The sequence below is a fragment of the Rhinatrema bivittatum genome, chromosome 3 (assembly GCF_901001135.1).
Source record: "Rhinatrema bivittatum chromosome 3, aRhiBiv1.1, whole genome shotgun sequence".
NCBI classification, from domain to species: Eukaryota; Metazoa; Chordata; class Amphibia; order Gymnophiona; family Rhinatrematidae; genus Rhinatrema; species Rhinatrema bivittatum.
Genome location: NC_042617.1, coordinates 571,769,657 through 571,791,148, shown reverse-complemented (window position 1 = coordinate 571,791,148; position 21,492 = coordinate 571,769,657). Strand labels below are relative to the sequence as shown.

At 44.9% G+C, this 21,492-nt stretch overlaps 1 protein-coding gene across 1 annotated transcript in view; it reads left to right on the top strand.

Annotated features, from left to right (window-relative positions):
* Positions 1 to 21,492, top strand: part of SYNE1 (spectrin repeat containing nuclear envelope protein 1) — a 966,955-nt gene that overhangs the window by 911,995 nt on the left and 33,468 nt on the right. Inside the window, 1 exon segment of the mRNA XM_029596918.1 lies at positions 9,529 to 9,729. Coding sequence (XP_029452778.1) covers positions 9,529 to 9,729 — 201 coding nt within the window.

Below are 21,492 nucleotides of genomic sequence, written 5' to 3'. Positions count from 1 at the left end.
AAAAATTTGCTCCTTTAAAAGTACCTCACCCCCACCCGCATTTGGGGAACTTTGCACAAAACGTTTGTGCAAAGTTCCCCAGACAAAAAAGTGGCTGGGGCAGGAGGCAAGGCAAGGGCGAGCTAACGCATTTAGCCAGATGGCGCCATATTGAGCGCAGTACGGTTACATTTCTGCAGCCTAGTTGGTCCGCATAAATAGAAAGGCCTTCAGTTATTTGGGGAATTTTAGACAAATAATCACTGATCCGAGTAGGTTTAGCTGAAAATTATGCAGTTAAGTTACCCACTTGGCAGGGTTTGAAATATGGACTTCTGTGGGCATAGCTACTTTCAGGCCATGAGATGGCCAGCCAAATCGCGGGGTGGTTTTCTGACACAAGATTTTGTGTTCACCATGGGCACTAGGAGTACCTAGTAGAGATGTGAATCGGAACCGGAATAGATTTTTTTTTCGTGCAGTCCGATCATTTTTTTTTTTTTATCAGCTGTGCCCGAGCCGATAAACAAAAAACCCACCCGACCCTTTAAAACAGATCCCTTAGCTTCCCCCACCCTCCCGACCCCCCCCCCCACAAAAAACTTTTTAACAGTACCTGGTGGTCCAGTGGGGGTCCCGGGAGCGATCTCCCCCTCTCGGGCCGTCAGCTGCCACTAATAAAAATGGCACCGATGGCCCTTTGCCCTTACCATGGGACAGGGTATCCGTGCCATTGGCCGGACCCTGTCACATGGTAGGAGTTTAGGGTTTGTTTTTTGTGTGCCGTTTTTCCCGCCCTCCCCCAAAATGATAAGAGAACCCCACGAACAATTTTGTGGGGTTTTCTTATCAGTTTCGGGGAGCCCCCGATTTCTGACGACTTTGAAAATATCGTACCATATTTTCAATCATCAGAAAAATGATTCACATCCCTAGTACCTAGCGGTATTGGTAGTGTAACCCTGTTTCAGTCACTGCACATAGGAAGGGTAACGTTCGAAGCCATATCCATGGGTAAAACACCGCTTCACCTGCAGAAGGCCTCTTTGCACCTATATTTACTCGCATTATGGGGAGGAGTTCCTTGGGCAGAGTTAGGGAGGGGATGCATTTACGCACATAGGGGTAGATTTTCAAAGGCACGCGCAGTCGCACATAAGCGCAACCAGCGCGCCCACATGGATGCCCAATTTTATAACATGCGTGTGCAGGCACTTGCATATTATATTATCGAGGGTCGGCGCACGCAAGGGGTGCCACTAGTGTATCTTGCTCGCGCTGACACCAGTGGCCTTCCCCCGTTCCCTTCCCCCTAATCTAACTTTCCCACCCCTTCCCCTAAGCTTTCCACCCCCAGTCCTATTCTAACCCCACCCCGACCTCTATCTTACCTTTCCGCCTGCCTCCGGGCAGGAACAAGTTACATGCGCCGCCTTTAGATTTTGTACATGCAGCTCCTTATAGGTCCCCAGATGAATATCAAATCATTTCTGATGAGACAAATTAAAATGAATAGCCATAGTCCCTTTCACACCTAGATATAAATCATTACTGTTAAATAGTTTTTTATAGGTCCCGGTACAGCCCCTCTGCCATGTACCAGTCTTTCAGCTCCATGAACTGAAGTCTCTGGCTTTGCACATCCTGTTTTTCTTCACATGCAACACCACAGATGCATCACTGACCTTGAAAACTACCCGTTCCTTCCTGAATTCCCTGAACTCCTCTTGAACTCCACTGACCTGGTCATTTGTACCCAAGTGGGCAATAACCCAAGGTGTGTCTCTCTCCTCTGCTTCGGCAGTCTGAAAGAGGCAGTTTGCGTCTCTGTCAGGTGAAGGTCATGAGAGGTATTTAAACGTTTTGCCTATTTCCAGGCCCTTCCTCTGGTGATTGACTCCCTGAGCAGAAAGAGTTTGTTCTTGTGGGATCCCCTGCCACCGTTTTTGAGTTCTTGTTTAGAATGGCTCCCCATCTTCAGTTCTGTTTTCACTACATTTACCTATGCAAAACACTCCAGAGAAAGGCCAGCAAAATGTCTCAGCATCTGCACCATAAACCCTGTGAAACAAGAAATATACAAATCCCCGATGGAAAACAGCGCTACAAAAATAGTTATAAAAAGCAAAGCTTTATCTTTATTAAAGAAATATATAAAACAATGTACTACTGCAAAATATATATACAAATGAAACTAGTACATACCATCAATTGTTTTTAAATGTGTTGACAAAATTCCACCAAGTACACAATAATCATTTCATGAAATATGCACATATACCACACTCTTACTACAGTAAGCATACAACAGGTATACATCCATTTAGCAAATCAACTACCACAGTGTACATGAAGTAGAATTAAGTTTCTTTACAAAGATTATTCATCATGCAATCACGAAACCAATGTTGAAAGTCAGACTTGAAAAACCCCGACAAGGATCCTTGGCTTCTTCAGGGGGAATTTAAACATTGAGCGACATAAGGTAAATCTGTGAAATTGGAACCAATTCTATCTATCTTGAAAAACTCTTTATATGAAACCACTGAAGAAATAAATGAAAGAAGTCTGTTTTTAATCATATAGCAACAATAAAGGAAATCTCCTCTGCCAAAAGCAGCTTCACTATACATGTGTGCATATTACCTGTCAACCAAAGGCAAATGCGTCTGAATGCTTAAGCAAACGCTATTGGCCTAAACCAGCATGAATCCAAGTTTAGTTAACAAAGCTTGAACAACGACTTCCCAACGGGCAAACAGAAAGTTTTATATATATATATATATATATATATATATATACACACATATTTCTTCATAGTAAGGGCAATAGATGTATAGAACAGCCTCCCAGAGGAGGTAGTGAAAGCAAAAATACTATTGACATTTAAGAAAACATGGGATAAGTACAGGTAATGCCAGAGTAGATTCTGTGGTTTTACAACAGGAAGGGAATAAGGGCAGGCCTTGCAATCCATATCTGCTGTCTTATTCTATGTTTCTATAATCACTTGACAATAATATTCTATGCTTACATGTTATCAATCAGTCATTCGATATATCTTGCCTTTAGAGGATGATTTTATAACACCTCCCATGGGGCTAAAGCAGCGTTTCTCAACCCTCTCCTGGAGGAGCACCCAACCAGTCGGGTTTTCAGTATTACCGCAATGAATTTACATGAGGTAGATTTGCATGCCCTGGCCCCCCAATGTATGCAACTCTATCTCATGTCTATTCATTATGGACATCCTGAAACCCTGACTGGTTAGGTGTGTTGTGTCCAGGTGAGGAATGGGAAAATTCTTAAGCTCGGCTGGTGCGCCTGTAGACCAGGGGTGGCCAACCAGCGTCTCTTGGGCCACATGCGGCTCTTTGAAGGACCCTGTGGGTCCCCTGAACAAAGTCCTTCCCCACTTTTGCCGGGTCTCCCCAGTGAACGGCATATAAAATGGAGCCTGCCCACAGCAGCAGCAGCTAGGACTTACAGCTTCCACCTGCGAACTGGCTGCCACGACATAGCGGTCTTGGCCTGCCTATTTCCTGCGCTGCTGCTGCTGCTGCTGCTTCTGCTGCTGCTTCTTTACTTTAATTTTCGCCGTGCTGTTTCCCCACCTGTTTTTTTTTTACGTGATGACTGTCTTAGTTGGGACATTTCTCCATTGCTACCACTTTTGTTGTTGCGACTGTCTTGGCTTTGCATTTCCTGCGCTCCAGCTGCTCAAATGAAGGAGGGGAACAGCCCAGGGTGGGAATTGCTGTCCGCTGCTCCGCCGCCACTGCTTTGAGTTCTTTAAGTAGGAAACGCAAGGAATCTGCAAGGTGGGAGGTGGGGTGAAAAGGGAGAGATGATGGAGAGAGAGTGAAGAAAATTGGTGGAAGGTAGGAGAGGGAGGGAGGGAGGAGAAAGCAGGGGAGAGAAAGAAAGAGAGACTTAGGAAATGCATGGGGAAAAGAGAGCCAGGGCTGGTGTTAGAGAGCAACCAGGGCAGTTGCCTCATGGCATTAGGGGTCCCCATGCTCGCCCAGTGCAGTGAGCATGGAAACACCTCCGCTGCCACCTTCCCCTCACGCCAGCGGTGCCTCTACAGGTGGGAAGCAGCCAGCACACCTCCAGCCGCTGCCTCACCTCTGCTCCGCATCTGCACTGCTTTCCTGTGCTGCCAGCCTCCCTCGTACTCCGTCACGGCAAAAAATAATTTAAAAAAAAAAAAAAAACAACTTTGAGGCCTTCCAGTCTGTCCCTTCCTAAACCTAGGGACACCTCCTCCATGAGGCCCTGCCTGGATCCTCCTAACCGCCAGTGTAAGAAAAAGGATATTTTTTACTTACACTGGCGCTTATGCATTCCGGAGGGGGAAAACAGTGAATTAACACAGGACTTCCCAAATTGTTCTGGGGACCCGACAGCCAGTAGGATTTTGAGGATATCCTCAATGACTATGCATGCGATAAATTTGCATAATTTGAAACCCAGTGTTTGCAGATCTATCTCGTGCATAGCCACTCTGGATATCCTGGATACTCAACTGGCTTTGGGGTGTCCAGCACAGATTTGGGAAGCCCTCTGTTAACCTCTGAAGCGTCAGCAGAGCAGGAGGGGCAGGGAGCGTAGAGGATAGCTGTCCACACATGAGCTCAGGTATTAGAATAGACCCCCCGCTGGTCTGTCAGATCAGCACTGAATGCCCACGCCATGTCAGAATAAGGCATTAGAATAAAAACAGGCTGTGATGAAGCAATAATCCTGGTTGTCACCAAAGTGATTGCAAAACAATTCCAGCCCGATATTCTGCACTGTTAGCAAGGGCTTATAATGATGTCTCAGGCAGTTACTATGGAAATATAGCAAAGGGAAACAGGGCATTTAGAAATGGAATTTGAAATAAAGATAAACATATTTTTTAATTTACTTTCTATTTGAAAAGTAAGGCAAATCCTTTTAACATACAATGGTCGTTGATAACCCGATGCCACATGGCAGACATATCTTCACAAATCATGGGAATGGGCTTAACTCTTGCTTTGTTTTTTTCCCCCTTTTCATTCCCCTCAGCCTTACCTCTTCCCCTCAGCCTTACCTCTACCCCCATCCTTCTCACCCCTTCGCTTCCTACACTCGCCCTTTAATCAAGTTAAATGAAAGGTCACTGCCTGAATTCATACGCTAAAGGAACACAAGGGTACCCAATTCACAGGGAACAACCGCACTGCATGCCAAACAAACGTATAAAGCTGAAGGACCTCTCAGCCCCCCATGTAGTCTATGACGGGGCTCCAAATCCCGGGCGACCATCACGTTCCCCTTTCAGTGAACACTCTGCTGTCTGTTATTCCACTGCTGCAAGCCTCTTCCATGCAGCCGCTGTTTCACAGCGAGACCAAGTTAGCATTGCGATAGAGATTCTCCCCCCACGGGCCTTCCTTAAAATGCACGCATGCCTTTCTATCCTTGTTGACGTTTTCCCTGATATCCGTTGTATCACCTTCTGGATGGTGTTTCAGTTTTCAGCTGTTCCTCTGCAGATCCCCCCAGATATGTATGGAGCCTGCGGGCCTCTGCGTCCCTATCCCCTCCAGCAATCCCTCAGGCCCTGGAAAGATTTTGCTGATTCTGTATCGGGTTAGGTACCATCGGTATAGCAATGTAAAACTCTTTCCCTTGATTAAAGAGGATATCAGCGTGCTGCCCACCCTCTGTGTAGATGGTTTCCCACTTTACCTTGGATAATTAAACCACCAAAATCCCATTCCTGAGTTACCAGATTTATTCATTTATTTATTTGATTATTTAAATATCCTCTATTCTGCAAAAAAGAATTTGTTAAGCGCAGAGTACAAAATATACATTCATTATATAGACAAACTTCTCAACATCAGAATCATAAAAAAAATTAACATGCATACATAAAACATAGTAAAACAAAATAGATTTCATGTATAATATAGCACAGGGGTCAGGAACCTTTTTGGCTGAGAGAGCCATGAACACCACATATTTTAAAATGTAATTCCGTGAGAGCCATACTAACTACAACCCCCCACCCTCCTGACTCCCCCCAAGACCTACCAAATTAATTTACTATAACCCCCTACTCTCCTGACGCCCCCAAGACCTGCCAAATTAATTTACTACAACCCCCCATCCTCCTAACCACCCCCCAAAGACCTGCCAAAAGTCCCTGGTGATCCAGCGGGGGTCCAGGGCTCACAGACAAATCTTTAATAAAAAAGTAAAAATCTAACAAAACACCCCACCCTCCTGACGCCCCCCCAAGACCTCCAAAATTAATTTACTACAACCCCCCACCCTCCAGACCCCCCCCCCCCCCCAAGATCTGCCAAAAGTCCTGGTGGTCCAGCGGGGGTCCGGAAGCGATCTCCTGGACTTGGGCTGTCAGCTGCCAGTAGTCAAAATGGCGCCGATGGCCCTTTGCCCTCACTATGTCACTGGGGTCGACCAATGGCGGCGGTAGCCCCTGTGACATAGTAAGGGCAAAGGGCTGTCGATGCAATTTTGATTATTGGCAGCCGACAGTCCTTTGCCCTTACTATGTCACAGGGGCTACCGCCGCCATTGGTCGACCCCAGTGACAGTGAGGGCAAAGGGCCATCGGCGCCATTTTGACTACTGGCAGCCGACAGCCCAAGTCCAGGAGATCGCTCCCGGACCGCTCCTGGCCCCCTGCTGGACCACCAGGGACTTTTGGCAGGTCTTGGGGGGGTCAGGAGGGTGGGGGATTTTGTTAGATTTTTACTGTTTTATTAAAGATTTGTCTGCGAGCCAGATGCAGCCATCAAAAGAGCCATATCTGGCTCCTGAGCCATAGGTTCCTGACCCCTGATATAGCACATCAAAGTAATAAACAGCATCTCAAAAATTACTCTCTGCCTGAAAAAGCCTGCCTAAAATGAACTGCCTTGACTAATTTTCAAGATTTTAAATACTCCTGTTTCTGTCAAAGCCTGTAGGCTTCTGAACTGAAACACGCCTAAGGATTTAACATAACTTTAATATATAACAGCTGTTCACAAGGGATATATATTCATCCTCACATAACCAATTAGAATTTTTTTGAACTTTCTCATCTGTTTTTACACCTGCCTCTTCGGGTATGAAGTTCTGACAGACTTCTCCTGTTGTATAGCTCCGGCTGAAATGTTGAACTGATTGACTGGCATTAATCTTACATTTCTGTCATTTTATTTTATTTACCCTATCAGGGTAATTTTCAAAGGGAATTGTTTGTACGCAAAGCCATTTTATGTACAGAAGTGCCTTTTTCAAAAGTGTGCCTGCCCGATATTTGGGTAAACTTAATGGGGTAGATTTTAAAAGCCCTGCGCGCGTAAATCCTGCCGGATTTACGCGCGCAGGGCACTCGCATGCCGGCGCGCGCAAAGCCCCAGGATGCGCGTAAGTCCCGGGGCTTCGTAAAAGGGGCGGGAGGGGGCGTGTCCGGGGGTCGTGTCGGCAGGCCGGGGGTGTGTCTGGGGGCGTGTCCAGGGTCAGGGGGCGGTCCGGGGCTGGTCCGGGGGTGTGACGACGGTTTGGGGCGGGCCGGGAGGGCGGTCCCGAGTCCCCCGGTACTGCGGCCTGTGCCGGGGGATGCCGAGGCGGCGCGCGCAAGTTACGCCCGCCTCAAGCAGGCGTAATTTGCACAACAATGGTAGGGGGGGATTTAGGTAGGGTTGGGGGGTGGGTTAGATAGGGGAAGGTGGGGGGACGCGGAAGGAGTTCCCTCTGAGTCTGCTCCGATTTCGGAGCAGCCTCGGAGGGAACGGAGGCAGGCTGCGCGGCTCGGCGCGCACAGGCTGCCGATTTTGCGCAGCCTTGCACGCGCCGGCCCCGGATTTTATAAGATCTTATAAAATCCGGCGTACTTTTGTTTGCGCCGGTTGCGCGAACAAAAGTATGCGCACGCGTACTTTTTTAAGATCTATCTCAGCGCATGCAGATCCCATTCGTGCATAAGCTTGCCCGGATTGAATGGAGCCAGGTTAGGACTTTCACGGCATATTTTTTGTAAAATCCGATGGTATGCCTGTAAGTTTTCTGGAAAAGTTTGATCAACTCAGAGTAGATTAGGAAGAATAATTTGTGCAGGGTAGATTAAATGGAATACTTTTCACGGTGGATTTAAGCACCAGTTGGTGTAGTTTATGCATGTGTGTGCCAGCTCTTAAGCAGGCTTTTTGAAAATTACCCCCACCCCCACCCCAGTAATAAACTTATATACGTACCCAGCTATCTTTAAGATAGCCAGTTATATTCAGTGTCGCAGCTTCACCATTAAATATCCCTCCAAAGTTAGCCGGATAAGTTAGATGTCAAAAAAAAGGAAAGCAGACCCAAATGATGATATATCTATTTAGTTATTACATGTCTGTACTGGGAAGTGATTGTATATTATCGTCTTCAAGTACTTCCTCTACCCAGCTGAAGTATACCTCATTACGGGTTTGAAAGTAGAAGATGCACATCTAGTGGATCCCAGCACCATTCTAGCCACTTCTGCAGTCTGTGCATGAGGCTCTGAGAGAGGCCTTTACACCAGTCCTTATTATAAACCAGCTGAGACGTAACCAGTGGTTGAATAACCATCCCAGAGAATTGTGGGTCAAAAATGAATGGAGCTTTCCCACCCACCTCATCTTCCAGTAGAAAGATTGAATTCTCCTGGAAATCTGAATTTAAAAACTAAATTTAGACTCCAGAGAGGCACCTACATCTTTAACCAACTCTGATGACCCAATTTGTTTTATTTTATTTTATTTATTTATTTAGTGTTTTTCTATGCCGGCATTCGAGATAGGTATCACTTCATGCTGGTTTACATTTAACAAGGGGGTGTAAAATAAAAAAATACAATAAATAAAACTTTAACAGGTGCTAAATTTGATTTGTGTCTGCTTCCAGAATTAATAGTGCGGCATCTAAGGCCAAACTATCTACCTTCCTGAGACCCTGATAGGTCCGTCTAATCTTTCGTATACCTTCCACAGTGAGGTTTTCAGATGCACATCTTCATTTAGGTTGTTTATCTTTTTTATTCATGATGTGAAATCTGTAATTTCCCATTTCATCTGTTTCTATACGAGGATCAGTCTATCTGTTTTGAAAAACAAAAAAAGATAAGATATCCTGATACTAAAATTGCACTGTGTGCTTTATGGTAGAAAGAAATTCAAATTCAGCACTGCATATGCAAAAGGATGAATAAGGTCTCCTGCCATAACTTCATGTCCATTTCTGGTGGAGTGATACATAGTGAAGAAAAATATTGCCTACTATGTACCGAGTTATTCCTTTTTTGTTTTGATAACAGAAAACTGACTTGGATAAGGAGCTGTATCCTGCAACTGCCCGAGACTCTTTGGCTGACAGCTGGGATTTATCCTTGGCAGTGTAGACTGGAATAACTAAGCAGATGGAATGGGCCATTGGTCTTTATCTACTGTCATTTCCTATGTTACTGTTAGTGTGTACTGTATCTTTCTATAGTTTATGTTTAATTTTAGAGAATTTCATTTTTCTTTTCTTGCCCAGGAGCTTCAGAAGGCCATTGATAATCGCAAGGCCATCATCCTGTCCATTAACCTGTGCAGCTCAGAGTTCACCCAGACAGACACAGCAGAAAGTAAGGACTTGCAGGAGCGACTGAGCCAAATGAATACCTGCTGGGACCGCGTGTGCAGTGTAATGGAGGAATGGCGCTGCTCGCTGCAGGATGCATTAATGCAATGTCAGGTTCGTAAAAACGGTGTGAACAGTTCACTTGCTCCCTTTCATCCTCTGAGAGTATAATAGCCCGTGACAATGCTGAGTGCTAGTTTATCCCAGTCTCTTGTTTTGCTTGGCTGTTTAAACAAATGTAATCTTACTGAAACTTGCTTTCTTAAGTTCAAATGATGATTCTTCACTTAGATATGGGAAAATATGAATTATTGTTACTTAAAATTACCTTTTTTCACTTGCTATAAACTTGAACTTTCCTTCTGGAACCCACTTTTGGCACTCCAGAGAGGCTATTTAAAGATTGCTCCACACCTTACAATGTATAAGGCAGAGGAAGTTTCATGCTGGTGTGAAAACAGACAGGCTCCAAGGTATTGACCTGATGATCAGGTTCACTGCTATCATTGTTATTTATTTATTTATTTAAAGGCTTTTATATACCGGAGTTCATGCACTTGTGCATACCACTTCGGTTTACACAGAACAAGGAACAGAAAATTACATCAAACAGATTGAACAATTAAACAAATATACAATTACATCCAACAATTGGATTGTTGTGGTTAGTCGACACAGAGAACCAAAGGCATTCAGAATCGCCATCCTAAATAGCAGGGTTTATGGGGGATGGGACCCAGCCCTATCCTTAGCTAATCAGAAAAGCAGGGGGGGAGGAGGGGCTCCATCCAGGGGCATTAACCAATAGACCCCATTCACAGTCCTTCTCTCATCCACAGTGTGAAAAGAGAGTTTTCACAGAGTATCATCAAGTCTTGGAGGCGAAAGAGTGCATGAAGGAGGTGACAGGAGACACACTTGAGCACTTCAGAAATAAATCCATCTTTCCTTATACAAGGCAAATATATTTCTAACTAATAAGTTACCAGATCTTTGCTGTCATTGTTAACATGGCCAAAGACTACTGTAGATGTTCAGAGGCTTGAGGCTGAAGAGCACCCTGAGCCTCAAAGGCTTTTTTCAGCTGACCAGTTGTTTTGGGTTTATTTATTTATTTATTTATTTGAAGCTTTTATATACCGAGGTTTAGCACATGCCTTCACCCCGGTTTACATTGGAACGAAACAATGATACATAGAACAATTTGAGAAACAAAAGTATATGCAACTAGCATATGGAGAAGGAAGTAACAGGAATAACTAAAAAATAATTTAATTCAAATAACGAAAAAGAAAATAGAAACGAAAAACGAGGAAGGTATGTACAAACTCGTGCTCTGAATACAAGAAAGTCTGAATGGGAAAAGTAGGAAATGAGGGGGGGATGGGGTAGGTAATGGAAGGAGGAAGGGGTAGGTAAGCGGAGAAGAGAAGAGGGGAGAAGGATGGGAAGCTTGAGGCATCACAATTGTGGATTGCTTAAATCATCATTGAAAGTCTGGCTGAAGATCCAGGTTTTCAGTTCTTTTTTGAATGATTTATTTTCGATGATAGTGGTGAGGTAGCATGGTAGGGGCGTTCCAGAGTTTAGGCCCCGCTATGGAGAGAGCTCTATTTCTGGTGTTAGTAAGCTTAGCCATGGGATATGTGGGTATTTCGAGTAGACGTTTTTCAGAAGTTCTGGTGTTCCGTTGAGGTTTGTGGGGGTGGAACATTTTACTGACTGCGGAGTTAACTGAATTGTGTAAAGCGTCATGGATGATCGTCAGGGTTTTGTATTCAATTCTTTGAATGATTGGTAGCCAGTGTAGGCTTTTTAGTATTGGGGTGATGTGATCCGATTTTTTTATTTCCGGTCAGTACTCTTGCAGCGGCATTCTGCAGTAACTGCAGCGGTTTTAAGGTGGATTTGGGGAGACCTAATAACATTGAGTTGCAGTAGTCTAAGCTGCTGAAGATCAGGGATTGTAGAACTGTTCGGAATTCCTGATGGTGGAGGAGCGGCTTTAGGTGTTTTAGTACATGAAGTTTATAGAAACCTTCCTTGGTTTTGGCTGCTATGTGTGTTTTTAGGTTGAGATCTTTATCGATCCATACGCCGAGGTCCTTTGTTGAGTGGGTTGAGTGCAGAACTAATTTCTGTGAGCTTTGAGGGAGTATCAGACTGTGTGGTGCAGCTATTGCAGTGCCTCTACTACAGAATTGTCATAGAAGGGACTGGTCAGATGCTGGGGCCCTTTTCAGTCAGAGTGGCCAGATTCCTCCATTGGTGTCCCCCTTCCATGCTCTCTTCTGTCCCTAACTATATCCTCTCACACTGCTCTTTGAAGATCCTCGCCAACGCAGAAGACAGATGGTTCAAAACATGCAGTCATTCGGTTTCCTGCTCTCTTTAAACTCTGCATTATCCTTTGACCTCCTCAGCCAGAGTGCACTAACTCTTTCATTTCTTCCCTCTGTACTGGGAAGCAACTCCCCTGTAACTGGCTTAGTTATATATTCTTCATGAGTCAGCAGGAGTAATTAAGAGGAAACGAGAACTGAGGGTACTCAGTTTAGCAGGATATTATTTAGCATGCCTTGGTAAGTAATATGCTCAAGCTATTTTGCCACTGCATTTTTTTATTTCCTTGCACTAGAATAGCATGCTCAAACTATTTCTGACATGTTTTATCACCAGTATATTAACTCTGTATCACTCATTAGGTGAACTTTTAATATATGTAACTTTTTTTTTTTTTTTGGCAAACCCATGATAAAATTGGCTTAGCATGAGTTTTAGAACAATATATTGCAAAGCCCTTCTGAGCTAGATAAGATCCTGAAAAGGGTGGGTACAGCTGGAGTGCATACACAGTAGGATGAATTGAATGTTTGAAATGAAGGGGTTAAATGTATGTGTGTGCTGTTGACATGTATTCTTAGCTTGAGTATCATGGCTTTCCTATCAGCTGCCCATTAAACCGTGCTTTCATAGAAACATCAGCAGCCAGTGAAGACACCATGATAGCTCAATAAGCCACATTCTTGCTTAAAGTAAACTGCATTCTATTAATAATCAATAAAGCAAGATGTGGCAGCATTCTGCTTCACAGCTCTCTCAAATCGTATAATGTAAATCCTTCAAGTTTCCATCCTTTTGTATTTTGGTGCTGAAAAGAAGATGAATGAGGAAAATGTTAATGTCACTTGTCACTACCAGTTACATCATGTAATTTAAGGAACTTCTGTCCACTGTGGTCCCTGTTTTATTCACATCTCATATATACAGGGCAGTTCAAAGTCCTGTAGTATCTACTGAGCCCATTACAAGAGCATCATAGTTACATACATTGTACTTGCCTTAGCAACAACTTTTCTATTTAAAGCAGACGTAGGAGAAGTCACGTGATATGGTGTGAGCGGCGAGACGTGTCTTGCTTTGCTCCAGGACCCCCGCCGCCTTCTGTCTTCCTCATTTGCTTCTTTTTTTTTTTTTTGCTTAGTTTTTTCACTTTTTGGGTGGATTACCCACTGGAGATCTAGAGCTCTACTGGGCGCACACTTTTTTGCCGTGTTTTGATTCCTCGATGGCTGCTAAACTGGCTCAGAAGGAGAAGAGACGTCTTTTGCGTAAAATGGCGGCCGGCACCAGTAACCCTGGTGAATGATATGGCCAGCACAATTCTTACTGCGATGGATGAAAAACTGGGGAAAATCCATGAGCGCTTCAATACTCTCCAGTTCCTGCTGGCTGATAACACTACATGACTTGAGGAGGTTGAATCCCACTTAATCGGCATGGGCGAGCACGTGCAAATGCTCAAGTATGCGCTTGAGGCTGTGAAGGCCACAATGATGAAGGCCAATGAAAGGACTGAGGACCTGGAGAACTGCGCTCGGCACAGTCATTTGCATTTTATAGGTTTGCTAGAGTCCATTCCTGAGCGCAGTCTTCACAGCATGATCGAATCCTGGCTTCCCAGGGCTTTGGCCTTATCGGACATGCTGGGGCCTATACCGATTGAGTGAGCGCATTGGCTCGACGGGAAGTCTTCCAGCTTTAATCGCCCACAACTGGTAATCGCTAAGTTCCTGAACTTTTTTCATAAAGACGAAATTGTGTGAAAATACCATAGCTGGGGCAAACTGGAATATGAGAATACTCCAATTTTACTGTTTGCCGATTAGTCTACTGCAGTCTCAGCTCGTCAGAAGGAATTTGCACCTATTTGTGCACAATTGGTCAAACATCACCTTCATTTTACTCTGCAAATCCCGGCCAGACTTCGGGTGACTGATAATAATGCGCCTGAAATATAAACAGATGATGCGGTAACAATAATTAATCTCTCATAACATCAGCATACATAAATTACATGAGAGAGACAATGTAATGAGGAATAATACAAAAAATAATACTAGCAATATTACAAATGTTTATTACAACAAAAATGTAGTGGTGCTCAAAAAATATACAGTATTCAAAAATACAACAATGCTTACATCATTTTGACAATACAATATTCAAGAATATATCACTTTCAAGCTGCTGAGTTGCCCACTGATGCTGTTGGCTGAGCTTGGCTTTGAAAGAATCCTCTGGATTTACATCGCTTTTTAGCTTGCCTGTGAACTTTTTTTTCTTTTCACAGCTGATTTTCTATTTATTTGAACCTTTATCTTTACTCAGCTAAAGGGGAAGTTTCTCCATATTTCCTTGATGGTGACCTAATATACTGAATGTTTGTTTTGGCTGGGGATGGGGTCCCTACATGTAGCGCTCAACCTCATTAGCCTGTTTTAGCTAATATGCATGTGATGCTTGGGAGGGGGTTATTTGGTGTAGTGGGAGTTAGGGGGAGTGGGGACACAGGGAGGGATTTGGGGAGGTGGATGGGGGCTGGCAAGGCTCTTGGATCAAGGTTCAGTTCAAATTTTTGGGATTGGATATATCAATGTGGAATGGCCAGGGCCTAGGCTGGGGGGCCCAGACCAGATGTATGAGTTGCCGTTGGGAATTTATTTCCTGAGGTGCCGTTGTGTTACAATGACCAATTCTGATATTCGTTGCATTACTTGGAATGTTGGGGGGTTGGGCTATGTTACAAAGCGATATAAATGTTTGCAAGCAATGTGGAGATGGTGAGCTCACATTGCGATGCTACAGGAGACACATTTAGAAGTCAAGGAACATCATAAATTGAAAAGACAATGGGAAGGCACAGTATATTCCTTCTAATCAGATACTAGGAAAGCAGGAGTAGCCATACTTATCGGGAAACAGGTTCCTTTCCAGGAATCAAAGGTGATTTCTGATGAGGGGGGACGATATTTATTAGTAGAAGGTTTGATCAGCCCAGAGTATTCTATAATATCTATGCCCCAAATATTTATGATCATACTTTTTTTTTTCTCACATAGCCATTTTATTGTTGCCCTTTATCAATGTACCATTGATACTTGGTGGGGATTTCAGTTATGTCCCTGATAGGCATCTTGATAGATCTTCAGTAAGTGGTGGCCTTGCTATGAGAACTGGATGGGGCATTGATTAAATTGATTAATTTTGTCAAAATTTAGATCTCCTTGATGCCTGGTGAGTGCTGCATCCCTAGGACTGGGACTATACATACCTATCCCAGGCACATAACACACACTCGCGCATTGACTATCTTTTGATTAGTAAGGGTATCTTCTCCCGGATATGGGAGGCCCAAATTGGACCACCACTCATCTCGGATCATGGCCCAGTGTGGGCAGACATAGAGGGGTATCAGCCAATAGAAACTGACCAATTTTGGCAGTTCCCCAAATATTTTTATTCTGATTTAGGGTTTCATGACTATATTCTAAAGAAATGGGACCTTTTTGTAACTACAAATGCTTGTCATCAAAGCTCCCCATTCTGTTTTGAGAGACCTTCAAGGTTGTGTTGCAAGGGCATATCATCTCCTATGTTGTTGCCAACAAAAAGGCGCTTACAGGGTCCATTCTGACTTTAGAAAAGAAATTATGCAGTGATAAGCGGAAGTTGGAGACTGACCCCACCCCGCTCCACAGGGCCACCTTCTACACAAGCAAAATACTCTAAACATGTTACTGCATCAGTATGCCAAGAAAGCAACCCTGTATTACAAATTTAAGTTTTATCAGTTTGGCAATAAAGTTGGTAGGGCTTTGGCAAATTTGGCTAAACATTGGGTGGGCTCTAAATTCATCCCTGTGATTAGAAATGTGTGTGGGGTATTGGTTACCTCTGGCACGGCGATATAGAAACATAGAAATAACGGCAGAAAAAGACCAATCAGCCCATCCGGTCTGCCCAGAAAGCTCCCACACTTATTTTCCCATACTTAGTTGTTTCACCGACCACCAAGTTCAGGGCCCTTATTAGTAACTGTTTGATTCAAATTTCCTGCCACCACCTGCCATTGATGCAGAGAGTAATACTGGAGTTGCATCAAAGGTGAGCATAAGGCTTAATGGTTAAGGGTAGTAATCGCCGCATCAAGCAAATTACCCCGATGCTTGTTTACCCAGACTGCACAGATCAATGCCTTGTTGGATGTTGTCTGAATGTAAATCCTCTTTTCCACATTTCTCCCTGCCGTTGAAGCAGAGAGCAACACTGTATATGCATTCAGAGTGAAGTATCAGGCTTAATTGGTTTAGGGTAGTAACCGCCGCAATAAGCAAGCTACCCCACGCTTATTTGTTTACCCAGACTGTGTAGTTCAGTCCTTGTTGGTTGTTGTCTGAATGCAAATCCTCTTTTCCACGTTTCCCCTTGCCGTTGAAGCAGAGAGCAATGTTGGAGTTGCATTAACCGTGCAAAGGCTTATTGAGTAAGGGGCGGATTTTAAAAGCCCTGCTCGCGTAAATCCGCCCGGATTTACGCGAGCAGGGCCTTGCGCGCCAGCGCGCCTATTTTCCATAGGCCTGCCGGTGCGCACAGAGGACCGGGACTCGCGTAAGTCCCGGGGTTTTGTGTCGGGGGCGGGGCCAATCGGTGCGGTGTTTTGGGGCGGGACGCGGCGTTTCGGGGGCGGGCCCAGGGGCGTGGTTTCAGCCCGGGGCGGTCCGGGGGCATGGCCGCGCCCTCCGGAAGCGCCCCCGGGTCGCGTCTCGGCACGCCAGCGGCCCGCTGGTGCGCGTGGATTTACTTCTCCCTCCGGGAGGCGTAAATCCGTGGACAAAGGTAGGGGGGGGTTTAGATAGGGCCGGGGGGGTGGGTTAGGTAGAGGAAGGGAGGGGAAGGTGAGGGGAGGGCGAAAGAGAGTTCCCTCCGAGGCCGCTCCGATTTCGGAGCGGCCTCGGAGGCAACGGAGGCAGGCTGCGCGGCTCGGCGCGCACCGGCTGTCCAAAATCGGCAGCCTTGCACGCGCCGATCCAGGATTTTATAAGATACGCGCGGCTACACGCGTATCTTATAAAATCCAGCGTACTTTTGTTTGCGCCTGGTGCGCCAACAAAAGTAGGCGAACACGCATTTTTTAAAAATCTACCCCATAGTGTTTATCCCATGCCCATTTGAAATCCTTCACATTTTAGTCTTCACCACTTCCTCCGGAAGGGCATTCCAGGCATCTACCACCCTCTCCGTGAAGAAATACTTCCTGACATTGGTTCTGAGTCTTCCTCCCTTGAGTTTCAAATCGTGACCCCTAGTTCTATTGATTTTTTTCCAACAGAAAAGGTTTGTTGACTTATATTTAAGAAGTACTATCAAAATGTATATACCGCTCATACAGGGAATCCACAACAGATAAGAAGATACTTTCTCTCCATAACTCCACGCAAAATATCAGCGGAAAGATTGGCTACTCTGTATCATCCTGTGCAGTTGCAGGAGATTCTGGATAACATTAAGTCAACCAAATTGTTGAAGGTGCCAGTGCCCAGTGGTTTACCTTCTGAATCTTATAAGGTTCTTGCCCCACAGGTTGCACTTCTTTTTGGGAAAACTTGGTGTAATCTGGTTTGAAACAGGCCATTATATTGTCTTACCAAATCATTTATTTCACGCTGACACTGTTTCTGTTTATTATACCACTGCGATATCAGCAGTGAAGCTACCTGGCCCAAGGTCATGCATCTGGTCATGCATTTGGAGGCATGGTTACGGCTTCCAGCGCTCCGAACAGTGTTCAGTGCAATTGCAGTCAGGGATCCTTCTAGAGGACAGACTCTCATTTGTGGGCTTAAGGCAAGTGTCCATCCATGAAATGAATCAACCCAAATAGTGACATAAAAAAATGAACGATCCAATTTGGCAATTTTGGCTGCTGGAGGACCAGCGGCAGCTGAAGTTACGGTGACTAGTTCAGTTTCCTCACTACTTTCCGTATTCTCATCGCTACTTACAATCAAAATAGGCATAGATCGGAGGCAGGGAGTGGGTGACAGGTCAAAAGGTTCAGGAATTGGTGGCAGTTCAGGAATCTCAGAAGGTGGTGATAATACTGGAGGTGGTGGTGAGGGAGGAGGTGAAGGAGGCAAAGGAAGGGGTGTGGGAGGAGGTGGTGAACGAGGGGGTGATGAATCATCTGGCACAAGAATAGTACTCAGTGCAGAATCTTCTGGCATTCCAGTGTCTGCTGAATTGTGCACATCTACAATTACTGGGCTTTCTACTGGGTCTACTAACCACATGCCGTATTCCTCAAATGCAGGAACAGCATCTTCAAAAAGGTCATCTTCAATCTCAACTGTACTGAGTTGGGGTGTGCTTGTGTGAACTGTGGGGCTTACTCGGGGTTCTCCTTCCCTTTCTGAAAGTACAGCAGGATCTGTATGTAAATTACCCACTGCAGTCACTGTTTCTTCAGGCACTAAACAATCACGAACATATAGTGAATCATATGGGGGCGGTGACACCTCTTTATCACCAGTAATAGCTACTAAATATGTTCCCATCATAGCGAACCATCTGGACACTTGTATATGGTCCGCTAGCCTCTTATTGTCTTTTGCCCTTGGCTTGCTATACCTGTTCTTAAAATAGGCTATTAGCTGTATGAGCGTGGACGGGTCAAAGGAGCCCCCTACTGGCCATTCTAGGGAACTATCCCTTGCTGCCCACGCAACCCACTTAGAGTGGCATTTGCGAATTAATTTCTCATTGGGCTTATGCAGAGCAATGACTCTGCTCAGGGGACATGACGGACAGACCTCCCCTGCTATCTTGGGACCTCTTAATATTGCAGACCAAAACTTCGACATAATTATTTAAAAATGATTTTCGTGTAGCCACTCTCTTATGAGAAAGAGTGGTTCAACCTTACCTTAATTGTAGTTTTCACCGTACCGTGAATCCACACTTCCGGTGTGCTGTACTTCTTCAAACGCGAAGGTATTCACAGCGGGGCAGGGAGAGACAGCCTGCAGACAAGGTACTGAAGACCTATCTACTCCTTTCCGTTCGACTGGTTACCGTTTTCTACTGTACTCGGGCTCCAGTGCGTTACCGCCGAAACAACCGGGATAGGGCCAGAAGGCAGCGTCAAATCTGCCAACTGTTTTCGAACTTATTAGCACACTAACGGAAAAACCTATGACTCACTCGTATAAGACAAGTTTTACTTACCTTTCCAGACAGCTCCAAGTACGTATTCCGTGGAATGCTTGATCTGAAGGCTTCTTATTTCTTGCGGTACGTCTTCCCGCTTCGGAATCCACCTGACTAGTTTCTACTCCGTCCCGGTACGCATCCCGCGTATCCCAGTATATATCCCACGTATATGCCCGTATATGCCCAGAGCCCCAGGTGGTATGTCGAAATATTCAGCTTGGACTTACTGATTGGTACTGTACTAGATCTGCCAGATAGCAGTGCGCGCCAGGTCTAGGAAATAATAAAAGTTACTGAACAGTTTTTTTTTTTCTTTTCTTTGAGAGTAAAACTTACTTCCTCAAATGCTTTCTTCGTGGTTTCTGAAGTGCCTCAGGTCTCAAAAATCTCAAAGTAGATTCTGGATGCTTCAGGGTAGGTCCCCACTCCGATCGACGGCACCCCACTTACTTCGATGCTGGCAATGAGATATTCCTGAAGGTGTGCTGGTCCGCAATACCCGCATCAGGTCATCCGCGTCACGGAACCATCCTCTGCTACCATTATGTTTTTCTGCGGGTATTCGGAAAGCACCTTCAGACAGCTTTATGATCTAAAAGGCAAATTTATTGATAGCAATACAAAGACAATACAGTTAAGAGGAACAAGGAAAGAGGAAGTCGTTGTTTCTCTGGAGACGCAGGTCAGTGGCAATTGGCATTCAGCTTGCTTCTCAAAGCGCAGAGCCCTCGGGCTGGAGTTTTTAAACTTTTTGCATTGTCCAATAGAAATACATTGATGCGCATCCTGGGTGTGTTATCTTCTTCTAATATCCAATTATGATCGTTACTTTATTGTCCAATCAGGTATCATCTCTGGGGTGTTGCCTTCTTCCGGTACTGAGCTTGCCAAAGCACATGGTTGCGAAATATGTTGCCAGCAGAGTCAGGAAATACATAGCTCAGGCCTAAGGCCTATCTACACTTTGCATCCATGGAATCGCCAGATGATAACCCTTATACTGAACTTTGATGCGGAAAAAGCCTTTGACAGGCTGGAATGGAACTTTATGTTTCAGACTTTACAGGTTTTTGGTATAGAGGGAAACTTTGTTCGTGTCGTACGCACTCTTATAGTGAATCCCAAGCTGCAGTCTATGTTAATGGTTATCTTTCTGATAGCATACTTTTGGCTCATGGAACTAGCACAGGGATGCCCATTTTCCCCATTGCTTTTTATATCAAAAAAGACCTAAAATCCTGGCTACTCAGCCAATCTTTTAAAGACTGCACTCAGGGGTAGATTTCAAATACCGCGAATAGGCGTACTTTTGTTGGCGCTCCAGGTGCCGTAGCCACGCCCCCGAGCCCGCCCCCGGAACGCTCCCGACACACCCCGAAAACGCCGCTGCGCTCGGTCCCGCCCCCCGACATGCCCCCGACACGCCCCCCTCCGAAAACCCCGGGACTTACGCGAGTCCCGGGGCTCTGCGCGCGCCGGTAGGCCAATGTAAAATAGGCTCACCGGCGCGCAGGGCCCTGCTCGCCTAAATCCGCCTGGTTTTGGGCGGATTTAGGCGAGCAGGGCTCTGAAAATCCGCCCCTCAATGAACTTATAGTATATTAACATAGCCTACTATCTTTCAATATCTCCTTCAATCAATCTCCCTGTTTCATGATGCAGATGTCCTCTGTTTTCAATGCTCCCAGATAGCTCTGTTCACCTACTCAGGGTTTCCACCCAGTGTTATCCTGTTATACTCATTCTCCTTATATGTTCTTGCTCATTATTGTTAATTTTTGATATGTTTAAATTTCAAATATCGTTCAATGTAACACGTTGTTCTGTATGTAAACCGGAGTGAAGGCAACTCTGCTATACCTCGGTATATAAAAAATGCTAAATAAATAAATAATAGCATTGGAACCCCTGCTATGTCTTCTGCAGGCAAAAGGGAATATACAGAGCGTTCATATGGGGACCATGCACCTTTCTGATGTTAAATTTGGATAAATCGGAAGCCTTGCCACTCTCCCCGGCAGTTCAACATCTTTGGGGTGTAGACTTTCCCTGCTCTGGGTTGATGATTCATTGAAATATTTGGGGATTCTGTTGCATGTCGAACCAAGGTCAATTTATCAGTTTAATTTTCATAAATTATTAGGTATTACAAAGTCCTTACTGCAAAAATAGCAATATTTTCCCCTGTCTTTAGTGGGTAGAATTGCACTCTTTATTATTCTTCCTAAGTGGCTCTGTTTTATTCAAACTTTACCCTGTAATTTTGTGGGAAGAGATGTTCAGCTCTTGCACAGGTTGATCAGGGCTTTCCTTTGGTGGAAGGGC